The sequence below is a fragment of the Mustela lutreola genome, chromosome X, assembly GCF_030435805.1.
Source record: "Mustela lutreola isolate mMusLut2 chromosome X, mMusLut2.pri, whole genome shotgun sequence".
Lineage (NCBI taxonomy): Eukaryota > Metazoa > Chordata > Mammalia > Carnivora > Mustelidae > Mustela > Mustela lutreola.
Window position 1 is genome coordinate 74,024,047 of NC_081308.1, and position 19,511 is coordinate 74,043,557.

Consider the following 19,511-nt stretch of genomic DNA (forward strand, 5'->3'; position numbering starts at 1 on the left):
AAGAAGAACCAATTCCTATTCTCCTGAAACTGTTCCAAAAAATAGAAATGGAAGGAAAACTTCCAAACTCATTTTATGAGGCCAGCATCACCTTGATCCCAAAACCAGACAAGGATCCCATCAAAAAAGAGTGCTATAGACCAATATCCTTGATGAACACAGATGCGAAAATACTCAACAAAATACTAGCCAATAGGATTCAACAGTACATTAAAAAGATTATTCACCACGACCAAGTGGGATTTATTCCAGGGCTGCAAGGTTGGTTCAACATCCGCAAATCAGTCAATGTGATACAACACATCAATAAAAGAAAGAACAAGAACCATATGATACTCTCAATAGATGCTGAAAAAGCATTTGACAAAGTACAGCATCCCTTCCTGATCAAAACTCTTCAAAGTGTAGGGATAGAGGGCACATACCTCAATATCATCAAAGCCATCTATGAAAAACCCACCGCAAATATCATTCTCAATGGAGAAAAACTGAAAGCTTTTCTGCTAAGGTCAGGAACACGGCAGGGATGTCCATTATCACCACTGCTATTCAACATAGTACTAGAGGTCCTAGCCTCAGCAATCAGACAACAAAAGGAAATTAAAGGCATCCAAATCGGCAAAGAAGAAGTCAAATTATCACTCTTCACAGATGATATGATAGTATATGTGGAAAACCCAAAAGACTCCACTCCAAAACTGCTAGAACTTGTACAGGAATTCAGTAAAGTGTCAGGATATAAAATCAATGCACAGAAATCAGTTGCATTATAAATACACCAACAACAAGACAGAAGAAAGAGAAATTAAGGAGTCAATCCCATTTACATTTCCACCCAAAACCATAAGATACCTAGGAATAAACCTAACTTTAGAGGCACAGAAGCTATACTCAGAAAACTATAAAGCACTCATGAAAGAAATTGAGGAAGACACAAAGAAATGGAAAAATGTTCCATGCTCCTGGATTGGAAGAATAAATATTGTGAAAATGTCTATGCTACCTAAAGCAATCTACACATTTAATGCAATTCCTATCAAAGTACCATCCATCTTTTTCAAAGAAACGGAACAAATAATTCTAAAATTTATATGGAACCAGAAAAGACCTCGAATAGCCAAAGGGATATTAAAAAAGAAAGCCAACGTTGGTGGCATCACAATTCCGGACTTCAAGCTCTATTACAAAGCTGTCATCATCAAGACAGCATGGTACTGGCACAAAAACAGACACATAGATCAATGGAACAGAATAGATAGCCCAGAAATAGACCCTCAACTCTACGGTCAACTAATCTTCGACAAAGCAGGAAAGAATGTCCAATGGAAAAAAGACAGCCTCTTCAATAAATGGTGCTGGGAAAATTGGACAGCAACATGCAGAAAAATGAAATTGGACCATTTCCTTACACCACACACAAAAATAGACTCAAAATGGATGAAAGCCCTCAATGTGCGAAAGGAATCCATCCAAATCCTTGAGGAGAACACAGGCAGCAACCTCTTCGACCTCAGCCGCAGCAACATCTTCCTAGGAACAACGCCAAAGGCAAGGGAAGCAAGGGCAAAAATGAACTATTGGGATTTCATCAAGATCAAAAGCTTTTGCACAGCAAAGGAAGCAGTTAACAAAACCAAAAGACAACTGACAGAATGGGAGAAGATATTTGCAAACAACATATCAGATAAAGGACTAGTGTCCAGAATCTATCAAGAACTTTGCAAACTCAACACCCAAAGAACAAATAATCCAATAAAGACATGGGCAGAGGACATGAACAGACATTTCTGCAAAGAAGACATCCAGATGGCCAACAGACAAATGAAAAAGTGCTCCATATCACTCGGCATCAGGGAAATACAAATCAAAGCCACAATGAGATATCACCTCACACCAGTCAGAATGGCTAAATTCAACAAGTCAGGAAATGACAGATGCTGGCGAGGATATGGAGAAAGGGGAACCCTCCTACACTGTTGGTGGGAATGCAAGCTGGTGCAGCCACTCTGGAAAACAGCATGGAGGTTCCTCAAAATGTTGAAAATAGAACTGGCCTATGACCCAGCAATTGCACTACTGGGTATTTACCCTAAAGATACAAACGTAGTGATCCAAAGGGGCAGGTGCACCCGAATGTTTATAGCAGCAATGTCCTCAATAGCCAAACTATGGAAAGAACCTAGATGTCCATCAACAGATGAATGGATCAAGAAGATGTGGTATATATACACAATGGAATACTATGCAGCCATCAAAAGAAATGAAATCTTCCCATTTGCGACAACATGGATGGAACTAGAGTGTATCGTGCTTAGTGAAATAAGTCAAGCTGAGAAAGACAACTATCATATGATCTCCCTGATATGAGGAAGTGTTGATGCAATATGGGGGCTTAAGTGGGTAGAAGAAGAATCAATGAAACAAGATGGAATTGGGAGGGAGACAAACCACAATCGAATCTTAATCTCACAAAACAAACTGAGGGCTTCTGGGGGGTTGGGTTGGGAGAAGAGGGTGGGATTATGGACATTGGGGAGGGTATGTGCTTTGTTGAGTGCTGTGAAGTGTGTAAACCTGGTGATTCACAGACCTGTACCCCTGGAGATAAAAATATATGTTTATAAAAAATTAAAAATTAAAAAAAAATTACATATACTATTTCAAAGAGAAAAAAAATACGCAATGGTCCAAGAACTTCTACCTCTAGTTAAAATAGAATACTAGAGGCTGGATTCACCCACCTGTTTGATACAACACTCGCCAACATACACACATACACACACCACGCACGCACACGCACCCCATAAAATATAGGAAACAACAGTTTTTCAGAGATCAGATATTAAGCGACACAGAGAAGTGATCCCTAAGAGATGGGAAACCAATAAAGTAAGCCTTATGATTGCCCAAACTTACTACCTTGAGTGTTTTCAGGCTTTTGTATAGGTAAGAGAAACGCAGGCAGTACCTGGTAGCTTCCTTGAGTGGTTGAGACAGAATTAAGAGTCAGGGAAGACCAAGGCAGAGTTAGCAGAGTTAGTGTCTGTTTTTGTGCCAGTATCATTCTGTCTTGATGATCACAGCTTTGTAATAGAGCTTGAAGTCCGGAATTCTGATGCCTCCAACGTTGGCTTTCTTTTTCAATATCCCTTTGGCTATTCGAGGTCCTTTCTGGTTCCATATAAATTTTAGAATTATTTGTTCCATTTGTTTGAAAAAGATGGATGGTACTTTGATAGGAATTGCATTAAATGTGTAGATTGCTTTAGGTAGCATAGACATTTTCACAATATTTATTCTTCCAATCCAGGAGCATGGAACATTTTTCCATTTCTTTGTGTCTTCCTCAATTTCTTTCATGAGTACTTTATAGTGTTCTGAGTATAGATTCTGTGTCTCTTTGGTTAGGTTTATTCCTAGGTATCTTATGGTTTTGGATGCAATTGTAAATGGGATTGACTCCTTAATATCTCTTTCTTCTGTCTTGTTGTTGGTGTAGAGAAATGCAACTGATTTCTGTGCATTGATTTTATATCCTGACACTTTACTGAATTCCTGTATAAGTTCTAGCAGTTTTGGAGTGGAGTCTTTTGGGTTTTCCAAATATAGTATCATATCATCTGCGAAGAGTGATAATTTGACTTCTTCTTTGCCGATTTGGATGCCTTTAATTTCCTTTTGTTGTCTGATTGCTGAGGCTAGGACCTCTAGTACTATGTTGAATAGCAGTGGTGATAATGGACATCCCTGCCATGTTCCTGACCTTAGCGGAAAAGCTTTCAGTTTTTCTCCATTGAGAATGATATTTGCGGTGGTTTTTTCATAGATGGCTTTGATGATATTGAGGTATGTGCCCTCTATCCCTACACTTTGAAGAGTTTTGATCAGGAAGGGATGCTGTACTTTGTCAAATGCTTTTTCAGCATCTATTGAGAGTATCATATGGTTCTTGTTCTTTCTTTTATTGATGTGTTGTATCACATTGACTGATTTGCGGATGTTGAATCAACCTTGCAGCCCTGGAATAAATCCCACTTGGTCGTGGTGAATAATCTTTTTAATGTACTGTTGAATCCTATTGGCTAGTATTTTGTTGAGTATTTTCGCATCTGTGTTCATCAAGGATATTGGTCTATAGCACTCTTTTTTGATGGGATCCTTGTCTGGTTTTGGGATCAAGGTGATGCTGGCCTCATAAAATGAGTTTGGAAGTTTTCCTTCCATTTCTATTTTTTGGAACAGTTTCAGGAGAATAGGAATTGGTTCTTCTTTAAATGTTTGGTAGAATACCTGTGGAAGCCGTTTGGGCCTGTGCTTTTGTTTGTTTGGAGATTTTTAATGACTGTTTCAATCTCCTTACTGGCTATGGGCCTGTTCAGGCTTTCTATTTCTTCCTGGTTCAGTTGTGGTAGTTTATATGTTTCTAGGAATGCATCCATTTCTTCCGGATTGTCAAATTTGTTGGCGTAGAGTTGCTCATAGTATGTTCTTATAATAGTTTTTATTTCTTTGGTGTTAGTTGTGATCTCTCCTCTTTCATTCATGATTTTATTTATTTGGGTCCTTTCTCTTTTCTTTTTGATAAGTCTGGCCAGGGGTTCATCAATCTTATTAATTCTTTGAAAGAATCAGCTCCTAGTTTTGTTGATTTGTTCTATTGGTTTTTATTGTTTTGTTTGTTTCTATTTCATTGATTTCTGCTCTGATCTTTATGATTTCTCTTCTCCTGCTGGGCTTAGGGTTTCTTTCTTGTTCTTTCTGCAGCTCCTTTAGGTGTAGGGTTAGGTTGTGTACCTGAGTCCTTTCGTGTTTCTTGAGAAAGGCTTGTACCGCTATATATTTTCCTCTCAGGACTGCCTTTGTTGTGTCCCACAGATTTTGTACCGTTGTATTTTCATTATCATTTGTTTCCATGATTTTTTTCAATTCTTCTTTAATTTCCTGGTTGACCCATTCATTCTTTAGAAGGATGCTGTTTAGTCTCCGTGTATTTAGGTTCTTTCCAAACTTCCTTTTGTGGTTGAGTTCTAGCTTTAGAGTATTGTGGTCTGAAAATATGCAGGGAATGATCCCAGTCTTTTGATACCGGTTGAGTCCTGATTTAGGACCGAGGATGTGATCTATTCTGGAGAATGTTTCATGTGCACTAGAGAAGAATGTGTATTCTGTTGCTTTGGGATGAAATGTTCTGAATATATCTGTGATGTCCATTTGGTCCAGTGTGTCATTTAAGGCCTTTATTTCCTTGCTGATCTTTTGCTTGGATGATCTGTCCATTTCAGTGAGGGGAGTGTTAAAGTCCCCTACTATTATTGTATTATTGTTGATGTGTTTCTTTGATTTTGTTATTAACTGGTTTATATAGTTGGGTGCTCCCACGTTGGGTGCATATATATTTAAAATTGTTAAATCTTCTTGTTGGACAGACCCTTTGAGTATTGTATAGTGTCCTTCCTCATCTCTTATTATAGTCTTTGGCTTAAAATCTAATTGATCTGATATAAGGATTGCCACTCCTGCTTTCTTCTGATGTCCATTAGCATGGTAAATTCTTTTCCACCCCCTCACTTTAAATCTGGAGGTGTCTTCAGGCTTAAAATGAGTTTCTTGGAGGCAACATAGAGATGGGTTTTGTTTTTTTATCCATTCTGATACCCTGTGTCTTTTGACAGGAGCATTTAGTCCATTAACATTCAGGGTAACTATTGAGAGATATGAATTTAGGGCCATTGTATTTCCTGTAAGGTGACTGTTACTGTATATGGTCTTCGTTCCTTTCTGATCTACCATTTGTAGGCTCTCTCTTTGCTTAGAGGACCCCTTTCAAGATTTCCTGTAGAGCTGGTTTGGTGTTTGCAAATTCTTTCAGTTTTTGTTTGTCCTGGAAGCTTTTAATCTCTCCTTCTATTTTCAATGATAGCCTAGCTGGATATAGTATTCTTGGCTGCATGTTTTTCTCGTTTAGTGCTCTGAAAATATCATGCCAGCTCTTTCTGGCCTGCCAGGTCTCTGTGGATAAGTCAGCTGCCAATCTAATATTTTTACCATTGTATGTTACCGACTTCTTTTCCCGGGCTGCTTTCAGGATTTTCTCTTTGTCACTGAGATTTGTAAATTTTACTATTAGGTGATGGGGTGTGGGCCTATTCTTATTGATTTTGAGGGGCGTTCTCTGAATCTCCTGAATTTTGATGCTCGTTCCCTTTGCCATATTGGGGAAATTCTCCCCAATAATTCTCTCCAGTATACCTTCTGCTCCCCTCTCTCTTTCTTCTTCTTCTGGAATCCCAATTATTCTAATGTTGTTTCGTCTTATGGTGTCACTTATCTCTCGAATTCTCCCCTCGTGGTCCAGTAGCTGTTTGTCCCTCTTTTGCTCAGCTTCTTTATTCTCTGGCATTTCGTCTTCTATATCACTAATTCTTTCTTCTGCCTCATTTATCCTAGCAGTGAGGGCCTCCATTTTTTATTGCACCTCATGAATAGCTTTTTTAATTTCAACTTGGTTAGATTTTAGTTCTTTTATTTCTCCAGAAAGGGCTTTTATATCTCTCGAGAGGGTTTCTCTAATATCTTCCATGCCTTTTCCGAGCCCGGCTAGAACCTTGAGAATTGTCATTCTGAACTCTAGATCTGACATATTACCAATGTCTGTGTTGATTAGGTCCCTAGCCTTCGGTACTGCCTGTTGTTCTTTTTTTTGTGTTGAATTTTTCCGTCTTGTCATTTTGTCCAGGTAAGAGTATATGAAGGGGCAAGTAAAATACTAAAAGGGTGGCAACAACCCCAGGAAAATATGCTTTAACCATATTAGAAGAGGTCCAAAATCGTGAGGGTGGAGAAAGGGGATAAAAAGAGGTTCAAAAAGGAAGAAAGAAAAAAAAAAAGAAAAAAGAAAAAAAAAGAAAAGAATTTAAAAAAAGAAAACACCTAAAAAAATATAAAAAAGAAAAAATATATATATTAGATAAACTAGTAAAAAATCGTTAAAAAAGAAAAAGGTAACAGTTTAAAAAAAATTTTACCCGAAGGCGAGAAAAAAAAACAAAGAATGAAAAAGAAAAAAATTAAATTAACTGCAAGACTAAAAAAAAATCACAGGGAAAAAGCCATGAGTTCCGCGCTTGGCTTTCTCCTCTGGAATTCTGCTGCTCTCCTTGGTATTGAAACCGCACTCCTTGGTAGGTGAACTTGGTCTTGGCTGGATTTCTTGTTGATCTTTGGGGGAGGGGCCTGTTGTAGTGATTCTCAAGTGTCTGCCCCAGGCGGAATTACACCGCCCTTACCCGGGGCCGGGGTGAGTAATCCGCTCGGGTTTGCTTTCAGGAGCTTTTGTTCCCTGAGCGCTTTTTGTAGAGTTCCGGAGGACAGGAATACAAATGGCGGCCTCCTGGTCTCCGGCCTGGAGGAGCCAAGAGCCCAGGGCCACACTCCTCAGTGCCCCCTCAGAGAACAGCGCCCAGTTACTCCCGTCTGCCTGACCTCCGGCCACGCTCCGAGCTCACTGATCCTGCGACCGGTTCAAGGTCACCCTGAGCTGCGAGTTTAGTGTCGGCTCTGTCTCTGTAGCCAGCTTTCCCGTTCCAATACCCGCAAGCTCTGCGACACTCAGACACCCCCGATCCTTCTCTGACCCTGCGGGACCTGAGGCCACGCTGACCCCGGTGGGCTTTGCCCCGGGTAGCCTCTGGAGCGATGTCCCTCAGCGGAACAGACTTTTAAAAGTCCTGATTTTGTGCGCGGTTGCTCCGCCGCTTGCCGGGAGCCGGCCTCTCCCCCCGGGGTCTATCTTCCCGTCGCTTTGGATTCACTTCTCCGCCAGTCCTACCTTTCAGAAAGTGGTTGTTTTTCTGTTTCCAGAATTGCTGTTCTTCCTCTCTTCGATCTGCCGATGGATTTGCAGGTGTTTGCAATCTTTAGATAAGCTATTTAGCTGATCTCCGGCTAGCTGAAGTAGTCTCAGCCTGCTACTTCTCCGCCATCTTGACTCCTCCTTCGCATTTTTCATTTTTTTAATCTCTTTTATCACTCTGGTAAGGGTCTCCCTGAAGTCTTACATTCATTTCTCAAACACAGCAAGTATCTTCATGATTGTTGCTTTAAATTCGCCATTGGGCATATTACTTATATCAGTTTTGCTTCGATATCTGGCTGTGACCTTATCTTGTTTCATTTGAGATGAATTCCTCTGTCTTGGCATCTTGTCTAAATCTCTGTCTTCTTCTTTGTGTTAGAAGAGCCTGTTATGTGTCCTGCGCCTGAGATTAGCTTTACACTGAAGAGGTCATATAGTGTCCAAGAGGTCATATATGTGCTGCAGAGAGTGTCTCTAGTGTGTGTTGCAGGGACAGTGCTGCTCTGTTCTGGCTGTTTTATCCTTCAGGCCAGTCATCTGAAGAGTCTCTCCTTGTTTGGAGTGGGCAATGTGTGGTCCTTGGGCAGAGCTGAACTTTACTTAATACAAGCATTTATAGAAATTTTACTCTAATATCTTCTTTTGCTACATCCCACAAGTTTGGAATATTGTGTTTTCTTTTTCTTTTGTTTAACGAAATATGATTTTCTGTTTTATTTCTTAATATACCATTGCTTGTGCAGTAGTGTGTTATTTAATATTTACACTATTAAATATTTAATACTTACATTGTAGATTTTCCAGCTTGGTTTTATTGTTGATCTTTAGTTTTGTACCATTGTGGTTAGAATATACTTGATAAGATTTCAGCCATCTTAAATTTATATTTGTTCTGTCTCTCTTTATGTGATTTAACCAGGGGTTTCTTCTGTACTTGAAGAAAATGTGTATTCTACTTTTCTTAGATGGAAGGTTTTAACTGTATCTTCTAGAACAACTTATGGTGAAGTATGTGTCAAGTAAAAAATGTTTTTGTTGGAAAAAAAAAGTAACTGAAGGTACTCCTTTAAAACAAAGTATATCAGAGTGGAAATGAATGGTGGATGGGTGAAACAGGACTTAAAAGTTCACATATAATGATGAACACTGAGTAATGATGTATAGCAGTGCTGAAGCACTATATTGTACACCTGAAACTAAGATAACATTGTTAACTATCCTGGACTTAAAACTTATGCTGAGTGAAATAAGTCAAGCAGAGAGAGTCAATTATCATATGGTTTCACTTATTTGTGGAGCATAAGAAATAACATGGAGGACAAGGGGAGATGGAGAGGAGAAGGGAGTTGAGGGAAATTGGAAGGGGAGATGAACCATGAGAGACTATGGACTCTGAAAAACAATCTGAGGGTTTTGAAGGGGCAGGGGGTGGGAGGCTGGGGGAACCAGGTGGTGGGTTTTGGAGAGGGCACGGATTGCATAGAGCAATGGGTGTGGTGCAGAAAACAATGAATACTTTTACGCTGAAAATAAATCTAAAAAATTAAAAATAAATTAAAAAACAAAGAAATATGCTTGGCAAAAATATAAAACAAAATAAAAGCTATGGTACTAGAAGTTCTAGAAGAATTTCTTTATAATTTAATATAAACAGTATAAATTTATTATATTATAAATTTAATATAATAAATATATTATTTATATTATATAAATAATATAAATATCATTTATATAAATAATATTTATTTAATATAAATATTATAATTTAATATTAACAGTGTTAATATAACAGTGTTAAACTGTTCTGCAATATAGATCAGGTAAAGGTAAGTTTTAGTATACTTAAATTTCATATTATGTAAAAGAACTGTGTGAATAAGAACACCTTTGCTGTTATTATTTATTTTATTTTTTAAAGATTTTTTAAAGATTTATTTATTTTACAGGGAGAGAGAATACAGGTAGGCAGAGAGGCAGACAGAGAGAGAGGGGGAAGCAGGCTCCCCACTGAGCAGACAGCCCCATGCAGGGCTCGATCCCAGGACCCCGAGATCATGACCTGAGCCGACAGCAGAGGCTTAACCCACTAAGCCACCCAGGTGCCCCCTTTGCTGTTACTATTAAAGATTTATAGACCTCTCTTTCATTCTCCTCATATAAGGCAAGCTAATAAAGCCTTTCTTTCTCTAGAAAATCTCTAATTGTGTAGTAGAATGAAAAGAATGCTGGACTGAAAATCAACTCCAGCTCTCTCATTTGTTGGTTTGTGATCATGGGTAAGATAAATTCTACACATCTTGGTTTATCTAACTACACAATGATGTACCAGGTCCCTTCCAGATCCAGAAATCTATTACTTATAAATACATACACAAAGGCTCTTATACTTGAACATTCAAGCCAAAATGAAAAATAAATATTTATGTAAAACTTGGCCACTTACAGAAAATTTACAGTCATTCATAATAGGACAATATTTATCTTTGTATATGGACAGAAAAATCTCTCTGTGTAAATTAACAATGGAAGATGTATCTGAAGAAAAGATTAGTTTCTGAAAAAGTATTCAATTAAGTATTTATTATGCTAAGTGTGTTAGGAAATGTAAAAATGAGTATGACATTTAAACACTGAGAAGGGAGAATAAAAATGCACACAGATAGAGACAAAGGAGAATGTGTTAAGTGCTCTAATAAAGTACATACAACATAGTAATGGGAACACAGTAGAAGAGAAGTAGAAGTTACTTTTTTTACAGGAGGCAAGGGAAGAGGTCATAAATAGTTGTCCCGTAAGAAATTCTACTGGTCGGGGTGCCTGGGTGGCTCAGTGGGTTAAAGCCTCTGTCTTCAGCTCAGGTCACAATCCCAGGGTCCTGGGATCAAGCCCTGCATCAGGCTCTCCATTCAATGGGGAACCCACTTCCCTCCCTCTCTCTGCCTGCCTCTCTGCCTGCTTGTGATCTCTGTCAAATAAATAAATAAAATCTTAAAAAAAAAAAGAAATTCTACTGGTCAGTTCTTTGTTGGTTAAAGGTCTATATACTTGAAATAAGTAACACATTGTTAACTTAAAATATTAGAAAATTTAGATGGAACAGTTTTCTAATTAATCAGGTATTACTGTGTTTACATGGGGTGACACCATGGGATTTTAATTACTCTTGCCTCTTCTATCTTTGCTTTGTTTACAAGATACTTGTCTTCCCTGTTTCACAAAAGGGAAGCAGTAAAATGCCAGTGTTCTTGAAGCCTGCAGTTTGGAGGCGAGGACTTAGTTGAAACTGTTGTAGCAATAAAGCACACTTCAACCCCCCCCCCCCCCGCCCCATTTAACTGAATGAACAAAGTTTATGAACTCTGCATGGACAGGAGGCAGACAGAATCATCTTCTATATAGTTCTGGCAGTGGCATTCACCAATAGCCAGAGCATTTAAAGGAAAAAAAGTAGCTTGCAATGAACTGCAATTAAGTAAAGCAACTGTCAAGAGATGATAGCAAGCCAAACCATGAGACTCTTAACTCTGGGGAAATAAAAACTGAAGGTTGTGGAAAGGTAGGTGGGTCGGGGGAATGGAGTAACTGGGTGATGGACATTAAGGAGGGCACGTGATATGATGAGCACGGGGTTTTATATGCAACTAATGAATCACTGAACACTACACCAAAAACTAATGATGCCAATTACATGCTGGCTAACTGAATTTAAATTAAAAAAAAGAAAAAGAAAAGAGATGATAGCAGATGCCACAACTCCCACAACTGAGGTGGACTAGTTTAAGGAGTTATGGGCAACTGAATAATAGTCTACCTTTATCACTAATTCAAAACAAACAAAGATAAATCAAACTGTTAAAATGTACAAGATATAGGGTTTTTTAGAAGGTTCACATAGTTCTTTGCTCAGCATTTGCCACCATTTTCAGAAGTTTCAAAGATAGAACTAAAGTGACTTGATCCATAAAAAGGGAATACATGAAAGACCTTGTGAAATATTTCAATATCCCCCAATATCTTTTCCTGTGTTAATTACTCCAGAATATCACATTAAAAGAGGAGGTGAGAACAAAACTTAACTTTAATATGTATTATTATTTTTTTTAAAGGGGGAGTGAGAGAGGGAGAAGCAGACTTCCCACTGAGCAGGGAGTCCAGTGTGGGGATGGATCCCAGGACCCTGGGACCATGACCTGAGCCAAAGGCAGACGCTTAACAGAATGAGCCACCCGGTGCCCTTGTATGATTACTTCTTAAGCACTAGACAGACCCAAACATAAAACACATGGAACATGGAAAACTGAAATCTAAGCATAATTGTCATATGAATCTTTATTTCAGGATTACATTCACTGCTTAGTTATTTTTTTAAAAGAAATGCAAGAGGATCATATCTATAGCTTTAAACATTGGAATTACTCCTTGTAATGCATGTAATGCATTTCTGTAATGCATTTTCTGACACACAAACTGGTTGACTAGAACATACATGTATTTAATGAATAATACTAATAGTTTTAATCACTTTACATGGAGAAATATGACAAATTATAAATAAAACAAGCTGCAAAGAAATGGAATTTTGAAGAATTCAGTCCCCAAACTTTATGGATGAGAAAACTGAAGCAGCTAGCCAACAGATCAAAAACTAATAGTATTCCTGGCTTCCAATCAGGTGTTTTCTCTACTATACCACACAGTACATTTGTGTCATAGCTAAGATCCAAACAGAATCCCTTCTGTGTTTTTCTAATGTTTAAAAGGCAATTACAATAAAATCCCTGATTTACTTACTCTATAACAATTAAGTTATGAGATTTCCTCCATAATGTACTCTACAGATAAGCTACTATTCTTGAGACAGTTATGTTTTATAATCAGCAAATATTAAATATAAGCAATTCCTTTAGTCTTAAATTGTTTTCTACTTCAAACTGTAGCTTAAAAGCTTCAGGACCCTATAAGCCACATGCTGACGACCTTTGGATTTTTGTCTTAAAACTCAAAATTTTTAAATTATTAATGTTAAGAGTTCATAGTCAAGGTTTGATCAATGTTTTTTTCCATTAATTAAATAAGGTCAGTTACATTGAAACTCTACTGCCTACTACAGCAGCCACTAGCCATATGTGGCTATTAATCCTTAAGGAAGATGTGGTCCATATACACTATGGAGTATTATGCCTCCATCAGAAAGGACGAATACCCAACTTTTGTAGAAACATGGACAGTACTGGAAGAGATTATGCTGAGTGAAATAAGTCAAGCAGAGAGCGCCAATTATCATATAGTTTCACTTATTTGTGGAGCATAACAAATAGCATGGAGGACATGGGGAGATAGAGAGGAGAAGGGAGTTGGGGGAAATTGGAAGGGGAGGTAAACCATGAGAGACTATGGACTCTGAAAAACAATCTGAGGGTTTTGAAGGGGCAGGAGGTGGGAGGTCGGGGTACCAGGTGGTGGGTATTATAGAGGTCACGGATTGCATGGAGCACTGGGTGTGGTGCAAAAATAATGAATACTGTTATGCTGAAAATAAAAAATAAATTTTAAAAAATGTGGGTAGTACAACTTGTGATGAGTATAGCATAATGTAGAAACTTATTGAATCACTATGCTGCATACCTGAAACTAATGTAACATTGTGTGTCAACTACACACAAATAAAAAAATTAATGACAAAGAAAAATATTTTTTAAACATGTGGGTAGTCCAAATTTACATGGCTTCTAAGTATAAACTACACACCAGGTTCTGAAGACTTAGTATAAAAAAAGAATATAAAATATATTACTAATTTTTTTATAGTGGCTAGATATTGAAATGATATATTATGGATATACCAGGTTAAATAAAACATTCTTAAAATTAATTTCACCATGGGGTGCCTGGATGGCTCAGTTAGCCTTTGCCTTCGGCTTAGGTCATGATCTCAGGGTCCTGGGATTGAGCCTCACATCAGGCTCTCTGCTCAGCAGGGAGCCTGCTTCCCTATCTCACTCTGCCTGCCTCTCTGCCTACTTGTGATCTCTCTCTCTCTGTCAAATAAATAAATAAAATCTTCAAAAAAATTAATTTCAACTGTGGTTTTTTTAATCTTTTTATTGTGGCTACCAGAAATTAAAAAAAAAATTTTTTAAATTTATTTTCAGTGTAACAGTATTCATTGTTTTTGTACCACACCCAGTGCTCCATGCAATCCGTGACCTCTATAATACCCACCACCTGGTACCCTGACCTCCCAACCCCCACCCCTTCAAAACCCTCAGACTGTTTTTCAGAGTCCATAGTCTCTCATGGTCACCTCCCCTTCCAATTTCCCCCAACTCCCTTCTCCTCTCTATCTTCCCATGTCCTCCATGCTATTATGCCTCCATCAGAAAGGACGAATACCCAACTTTTGTAGCAACATGGACGGGACTGGAAGAGATTATGCTGAGTGAAATAAGTCAAGCAGAGAGCGTCAATTATCATATGGTTTCACTTATTTGTGGAGCTACCAGAAATTTTTAAAATACATATGTGGCTTACATTATATTTCCATTGGACAGGTCTAAGTTATCAATAATAAATATCTAGGCATTACTGATAAAAAGTTTATATATTCTCAAAGAATAAGTTAACATTAGAAACTGCCTGCATAATCACGAGTCAATGTCTGTGCTAAAGAAGAAATGAGGTGCAAAAATACACTAAATGCCGAAATCAGTTCTAGTTGGCTTTAAATATGTATTTTTCCCCAGTCGATTTATATTTTTAGCTTTGGTTAATACTGAAAATAGTTTATATTTCTTGAACACATATGAACTGATAAGAGAGAAATATCGCCCAGAAGCATGGCAGAAAAAAAAGTTAGCCTTCATCTTGTTCAATACACATATAAATGTGAGCTGACTAAAAACAAATACTGACAAATAACACCATCAGATACTCTGCAAATACAGACTAGGCTATAACTTAAAGATTTCAGCAATTTAACAAGGATGCAACAAAACCAAAGATATTTATGATTTATACCTTTGCTCCATCTGAAATATTGTCCCAGTTTCCACCAGTCAATGAGAACTTGCCATTGCCTATACGTAGCAGTATCTCTTCAGGAGTATCATTGGGGCCATTAGCAAATGGAGTATAGCTATTAATAAAACAGTTTTCAATAGACATTAGGGTCTAACATACAAATTAAATCTAACTGAAAGTAAAGAGTATAAGACAACATGCAGATATTTACTATAGCAAATGAAGAGTATCATCTAATGTTTTCCTTTACTCTTCATATAAAATTTTATATTTCAATGAACTTAATCCTAATTATTTTTATTTTATTTTATTTATTTATTTGACAGAGAGAGAGAGAGAGATCACAAGTAGGCAGAGAGGCAGGCAGAGAGCGAGTGGGGAAGCAGGCCCTCCACTGAGCAGAGAGCCCGATGCGGGGCCTGATCCCAGGACCCTGAGATCATGACCCGAGCCGAAGGCAGAGGCTTAACCCACTGAGCCACCCAGGCGCCCCAATCCTAATTATTTAACAGAGTCTTGCCAACATCATTTTTTCCCCTTTGATCAGTTAATCAATGTAAAATAAAATAAAGGCAGCATTTCATGTAAAGCTATAGGCTTAAAATTAGACCAGAATAAAAAATTTTGTATTTTCCCAGGCATAAGTTAGCAAACTAAATATACCTACTATGAAGAAATTATCAATGTTATATATTTAGAATGTATTTATTGATTAGTTCAAATTTTATCATTAGCATTTAATCAGTATTATCCATGGGAACAGGTTAACAATATTTTAATTAATGTCTATAAACAATTGGCAAAATATTTATATCAATATGACAAGAAACCTCTATAGTTGAAGACAAACAGAGTGTATAAAATTAAAGTAGTTTAAAAATTAATTATAGAATAACAAAAGTGATCAGCTTTGCATCATTCTAACAGGTGGAATTGAAAATGGTATTCAAATTTGGGACTAGAAAAACTTATGGTTAAGAAGTATGAGGAAGGGCACCTGGGTGTCTCAGTGGGTTAAAGCCTCTGCCTTCGACTCAGGTCATGATCCCAGGGTCCTGGGATTAGGCCTCACATCAGGCTCTCTGATAGGCAGGGAGGCTGTTTCCCCTTCTCTCCCTCTGCCTGCTTCTCTGCCTGCCTCTCTGCCTACTTGTGATCTGTCAAATAAATAAATAAAATCTTAAAAAAAGAAGTACAAGGAAGATATATTAATATGCTAATGCCTTAATTCTCTTATGCAACAAATAAGTAGAGATAACACTAAACACCTATACATACACCCACACACAAAATCTTTTTTTATCAGTCACAAAGTAAATATGCGAAGGCAGCAATCTAGAAATGGTAGCTCATGGTTTGGAAACAATAGGGTTAACCTAAATTCATATACAAATTTTAACTACTCTTAGTTTCAATATTTCCTATAGTCATAACTAAATATTTTGTATATGATATATCTGAAAGTATTTGGAATATACTGATATATGTTATTACCAAGTCAATAAATAATTCAGTCATAATATTCGTATTTATAATGTTCCTGTTATGTCAAGAGTATTTAAATTATACTAAATGGCTTCTTTAAAAAATTAACACCTAGGTATCATATATAATGCATTATAATGCTTCAAATTCTAATCTATGCAACAGACTGCTAAACCTAGTCTTTTTCTACAGCCATAAATATTTATTCCTAAATAAAAGTAAAAGAGTAAAGTTAAAAAACTAAAAAAAAGAGCAAAACAGCTCTTATATGTAAATTACCAACATTAACATAATCCAATTATTATATTTTTTTTAGTATTTATCTTTTTAAGAGAAGGCTGCTCTATATGTTTCTGTAGTTTAGTATTATGTTGCTATTTATATTTTTTATAAAGCTCAGTCAGGAGAGCCAGAATTCAAATACGTCAAAAAATTTTAAATCAGTATCAACAAGCTCAGTGGGCAAGTACCCACTGAAGGAAGAAATTATTTTATGTTCAAGTAAACATTTTCAAACCTTAATGCATTGAAAGTAAAACATCAAAAAAGTATGTGCTTTTATTTTTAAAAGTTTTAGTGCTAGCTGAAAATTCTTTTAATTTATATGTCTGATTAGAGCCTCATTAAACACTTTGTTTTCACATTTTATAAATAAACAATAGATGATATTTTAAAATGTTGGTAGAATTTTATTAAGGCTATTTTCATCTGTCCATTTTTATTACAGATAAAGATATATAGATGAAATTCAAATTATGATGTGTATTATTTTGAATATATAAGTTTCTTACCCAGCCAGCATTGTGTAAAAAAGAACACCCAGGCTCCAAATATCACAAGCAGCATCATAGCCCTGTTGCATAAGAACCTGAGAAAGAAATACACATATATAAACTCAGTTTTATTATCCAAAAGACAGTTGTTGTATTTCCAATAATCTCAAAACTGCTCACAATGTAAAAGTTTAGATCATTTAAATCTTTTCAGTAATAGATTCATGTAATGCCAAAGGCAAAGTCATTTACAATTAGCAAGCATTGAGTAAATGGCCATTAATAAGGTGACTGAGTAATATGGGTCATTAAAAAAAAAAAAAAAAAAAACTCCCAAAACTTTGAAGATATGATCCCTGACCCCAATGAGTTTTCACTCCTCCTCTTAGAAAAACCAGACACAGACATCAGAATTTAAGATGAATATTGTACAGAAGGCCTAATGTGTACTATACAGAATGCTGTCTTTTCACCCTGACACTGACTCTTTGAAGTAGATATTACTATTTCTATTTTAAAGACATGGAAACTAAGGCAAATATACTACAATTTTCCCAACAAAACTAGTAAGTAGTACTCTAGAGATTGTGTTTTTAATATCTATGATAACTGCCTCCTTACTAAGCAAAAGATGGTAAGATAATAATATGCTCTCATTGAAGCAAGATGAATTTATATTTTACATTCAAGCCTAGTATGTTTTGGGAAGAACATTATACTTCTGGATCACAAAAACACATTTGATATATTCTTAATGGTTTCATTAATTTTTCATGCAATAGTTTAGGTAGCTATTCTGTGTCTTGGAGCCAGTGATAAATGATATCTAGTCATATATTTATTATATATTCATGTGAGTTTTCTCTATGAAGTTAATAGTTTGTTAAAAAAATAAAGAGGTGACATGGATTGCAAGAACAAATACTATAAAAATCTCTATACTATGCAAAGCAATCTACACACTTAATGCAATCACTTAATACAACTGAAACACCACCAGCACTTTTCACAGAGATAGAAAAAAACTATCTTAAAATTTGTATGGAACCAGAAAAGACCCCGAATAGCTAAGGAAATGTTGAAAAAGAAAAACAAAGTTGGTGGCATCATGTTGCTTTATTTCAAGCTTTATTACAAAGCTGTGATTACCAAGACAGCATGGTACAGGCACAAAAACAGAAACATAGACCAATGGAACAGAATAGAGAGCCCAGATATGGACTCTCAACTCTGTGGTCAACTAGTCTTCAACAGAGTGGGAAAAAATATCCAGTGGAAGAGAGACAGTCTCTTCAATAAGTGGTGCTGGGAAAATTGGACAGCCATATACAGAAGAATGATACTCGACCATTCTCTTACACCATACACAAGGATAAACTCAAAATGGATCAAAGACCTCAATGTGAGACAGGAATCCATCAAAATCTTAGAGGAGAACATAGGCAGTAACCTCTTCCACATCGGCCACAGCAACTTCTTTGGAAGTTTGGACATGTCTCCAAAGGCATGGGAAACAAAAGCAAAAATGAACTTTTGGGACTTCATCAAGATAAAAAGCTTCTGCACAGCAAAGGAAATAGTCAACAAAACAAAGAGGCAACCCACAGAATGGGTGGAAATATTTGCAAATGACACTACAGACAAAGGGTTGATATCCAAGATCTATAAAGAACTCCTCAAACTCAACACCCAAAAACCAGATAATCAAGTCAAAAAATGGGCAGAAGACATGAGTAGACACTTCTTCAAAGAAGACATACAAATGGCTAACAGACACTTGAAAAAGTGTTCATCATCATTAGCCATCAGGGAAATTGAAATCAAAACTGCATTGAGGTTATCATCTTAACACCAGTTAGAACGGCAAAAATTGATACAGCAAGACACAACAAATGTTGGAGAAGTTGTGGAGAAAGGGAAACCTTCTTACACTGTTGGTTGGAATGCAAGTTGATGAAGCCACTTTGGAAAACAATGTGGAGGTTCCTCAAAAAATTAAAAATAGAGCTACCCTATGACCCTGCAATTGCACTACTGGGTATTTACAGATGCAGTGAAAAGAATGGCCATATGCACCCCAATGTTCATAGCAGCAATGGCCACAGTCGCCAAAATATGGAAAGAGCCAAGATACCCTTCAAAAGATGAATGGATAAAGAAGATATGGTCCATATACACAATGGATCAGAAAGAATGAATACCCAGCTTTTGCATCAACATGGATGGAACCAGAGGGGATTATGCTGAGTGAAATAAATCTAACAGAGAAAGTCAATTATCATATGGTTTCACTTACTTGTGGAGCATAAGGAATAGCAAGGAGGACATTAGGAGAAGGGAAAAATGAAGGGGGAGAAATTGGAGTGGGAGACAAACCA

At 36.9% G+C, this 19,511-nt stretch overlaps 1 protein-coding gene across 3 annotated transcripts in view; it reads right to left on the reverse strand.

Moving 5' to 3' along the window:
* RPS6KA6 (ribosomal protein S6 kinase A6) overlaps window positions 1-19,511 on the reverse strand; it is a 195,891-nt gene that overhangs the window by 11,826 nt on the left and 164,554 nt on the right. For all 3 annotated transcript variants that reach the window (XM_059157144.1, XM_059157145.1, XM_059157146.1), the window contains 2 exons: window positions 17,152-17,228; window positions 14,873-14,990 (listed from right to left, as the gene is read on the reverse strand). In XM_059157144.1, coding sequence (XP_059013127.1) covers window positions 14,873-14,990; window positions 17,152-17,228 — 195 coding nt within the window. The remainder of the gene's footprint in view (window positions 1-14,872; window positions 14,991-17,151; window positions 17,229-19,511) is intronic.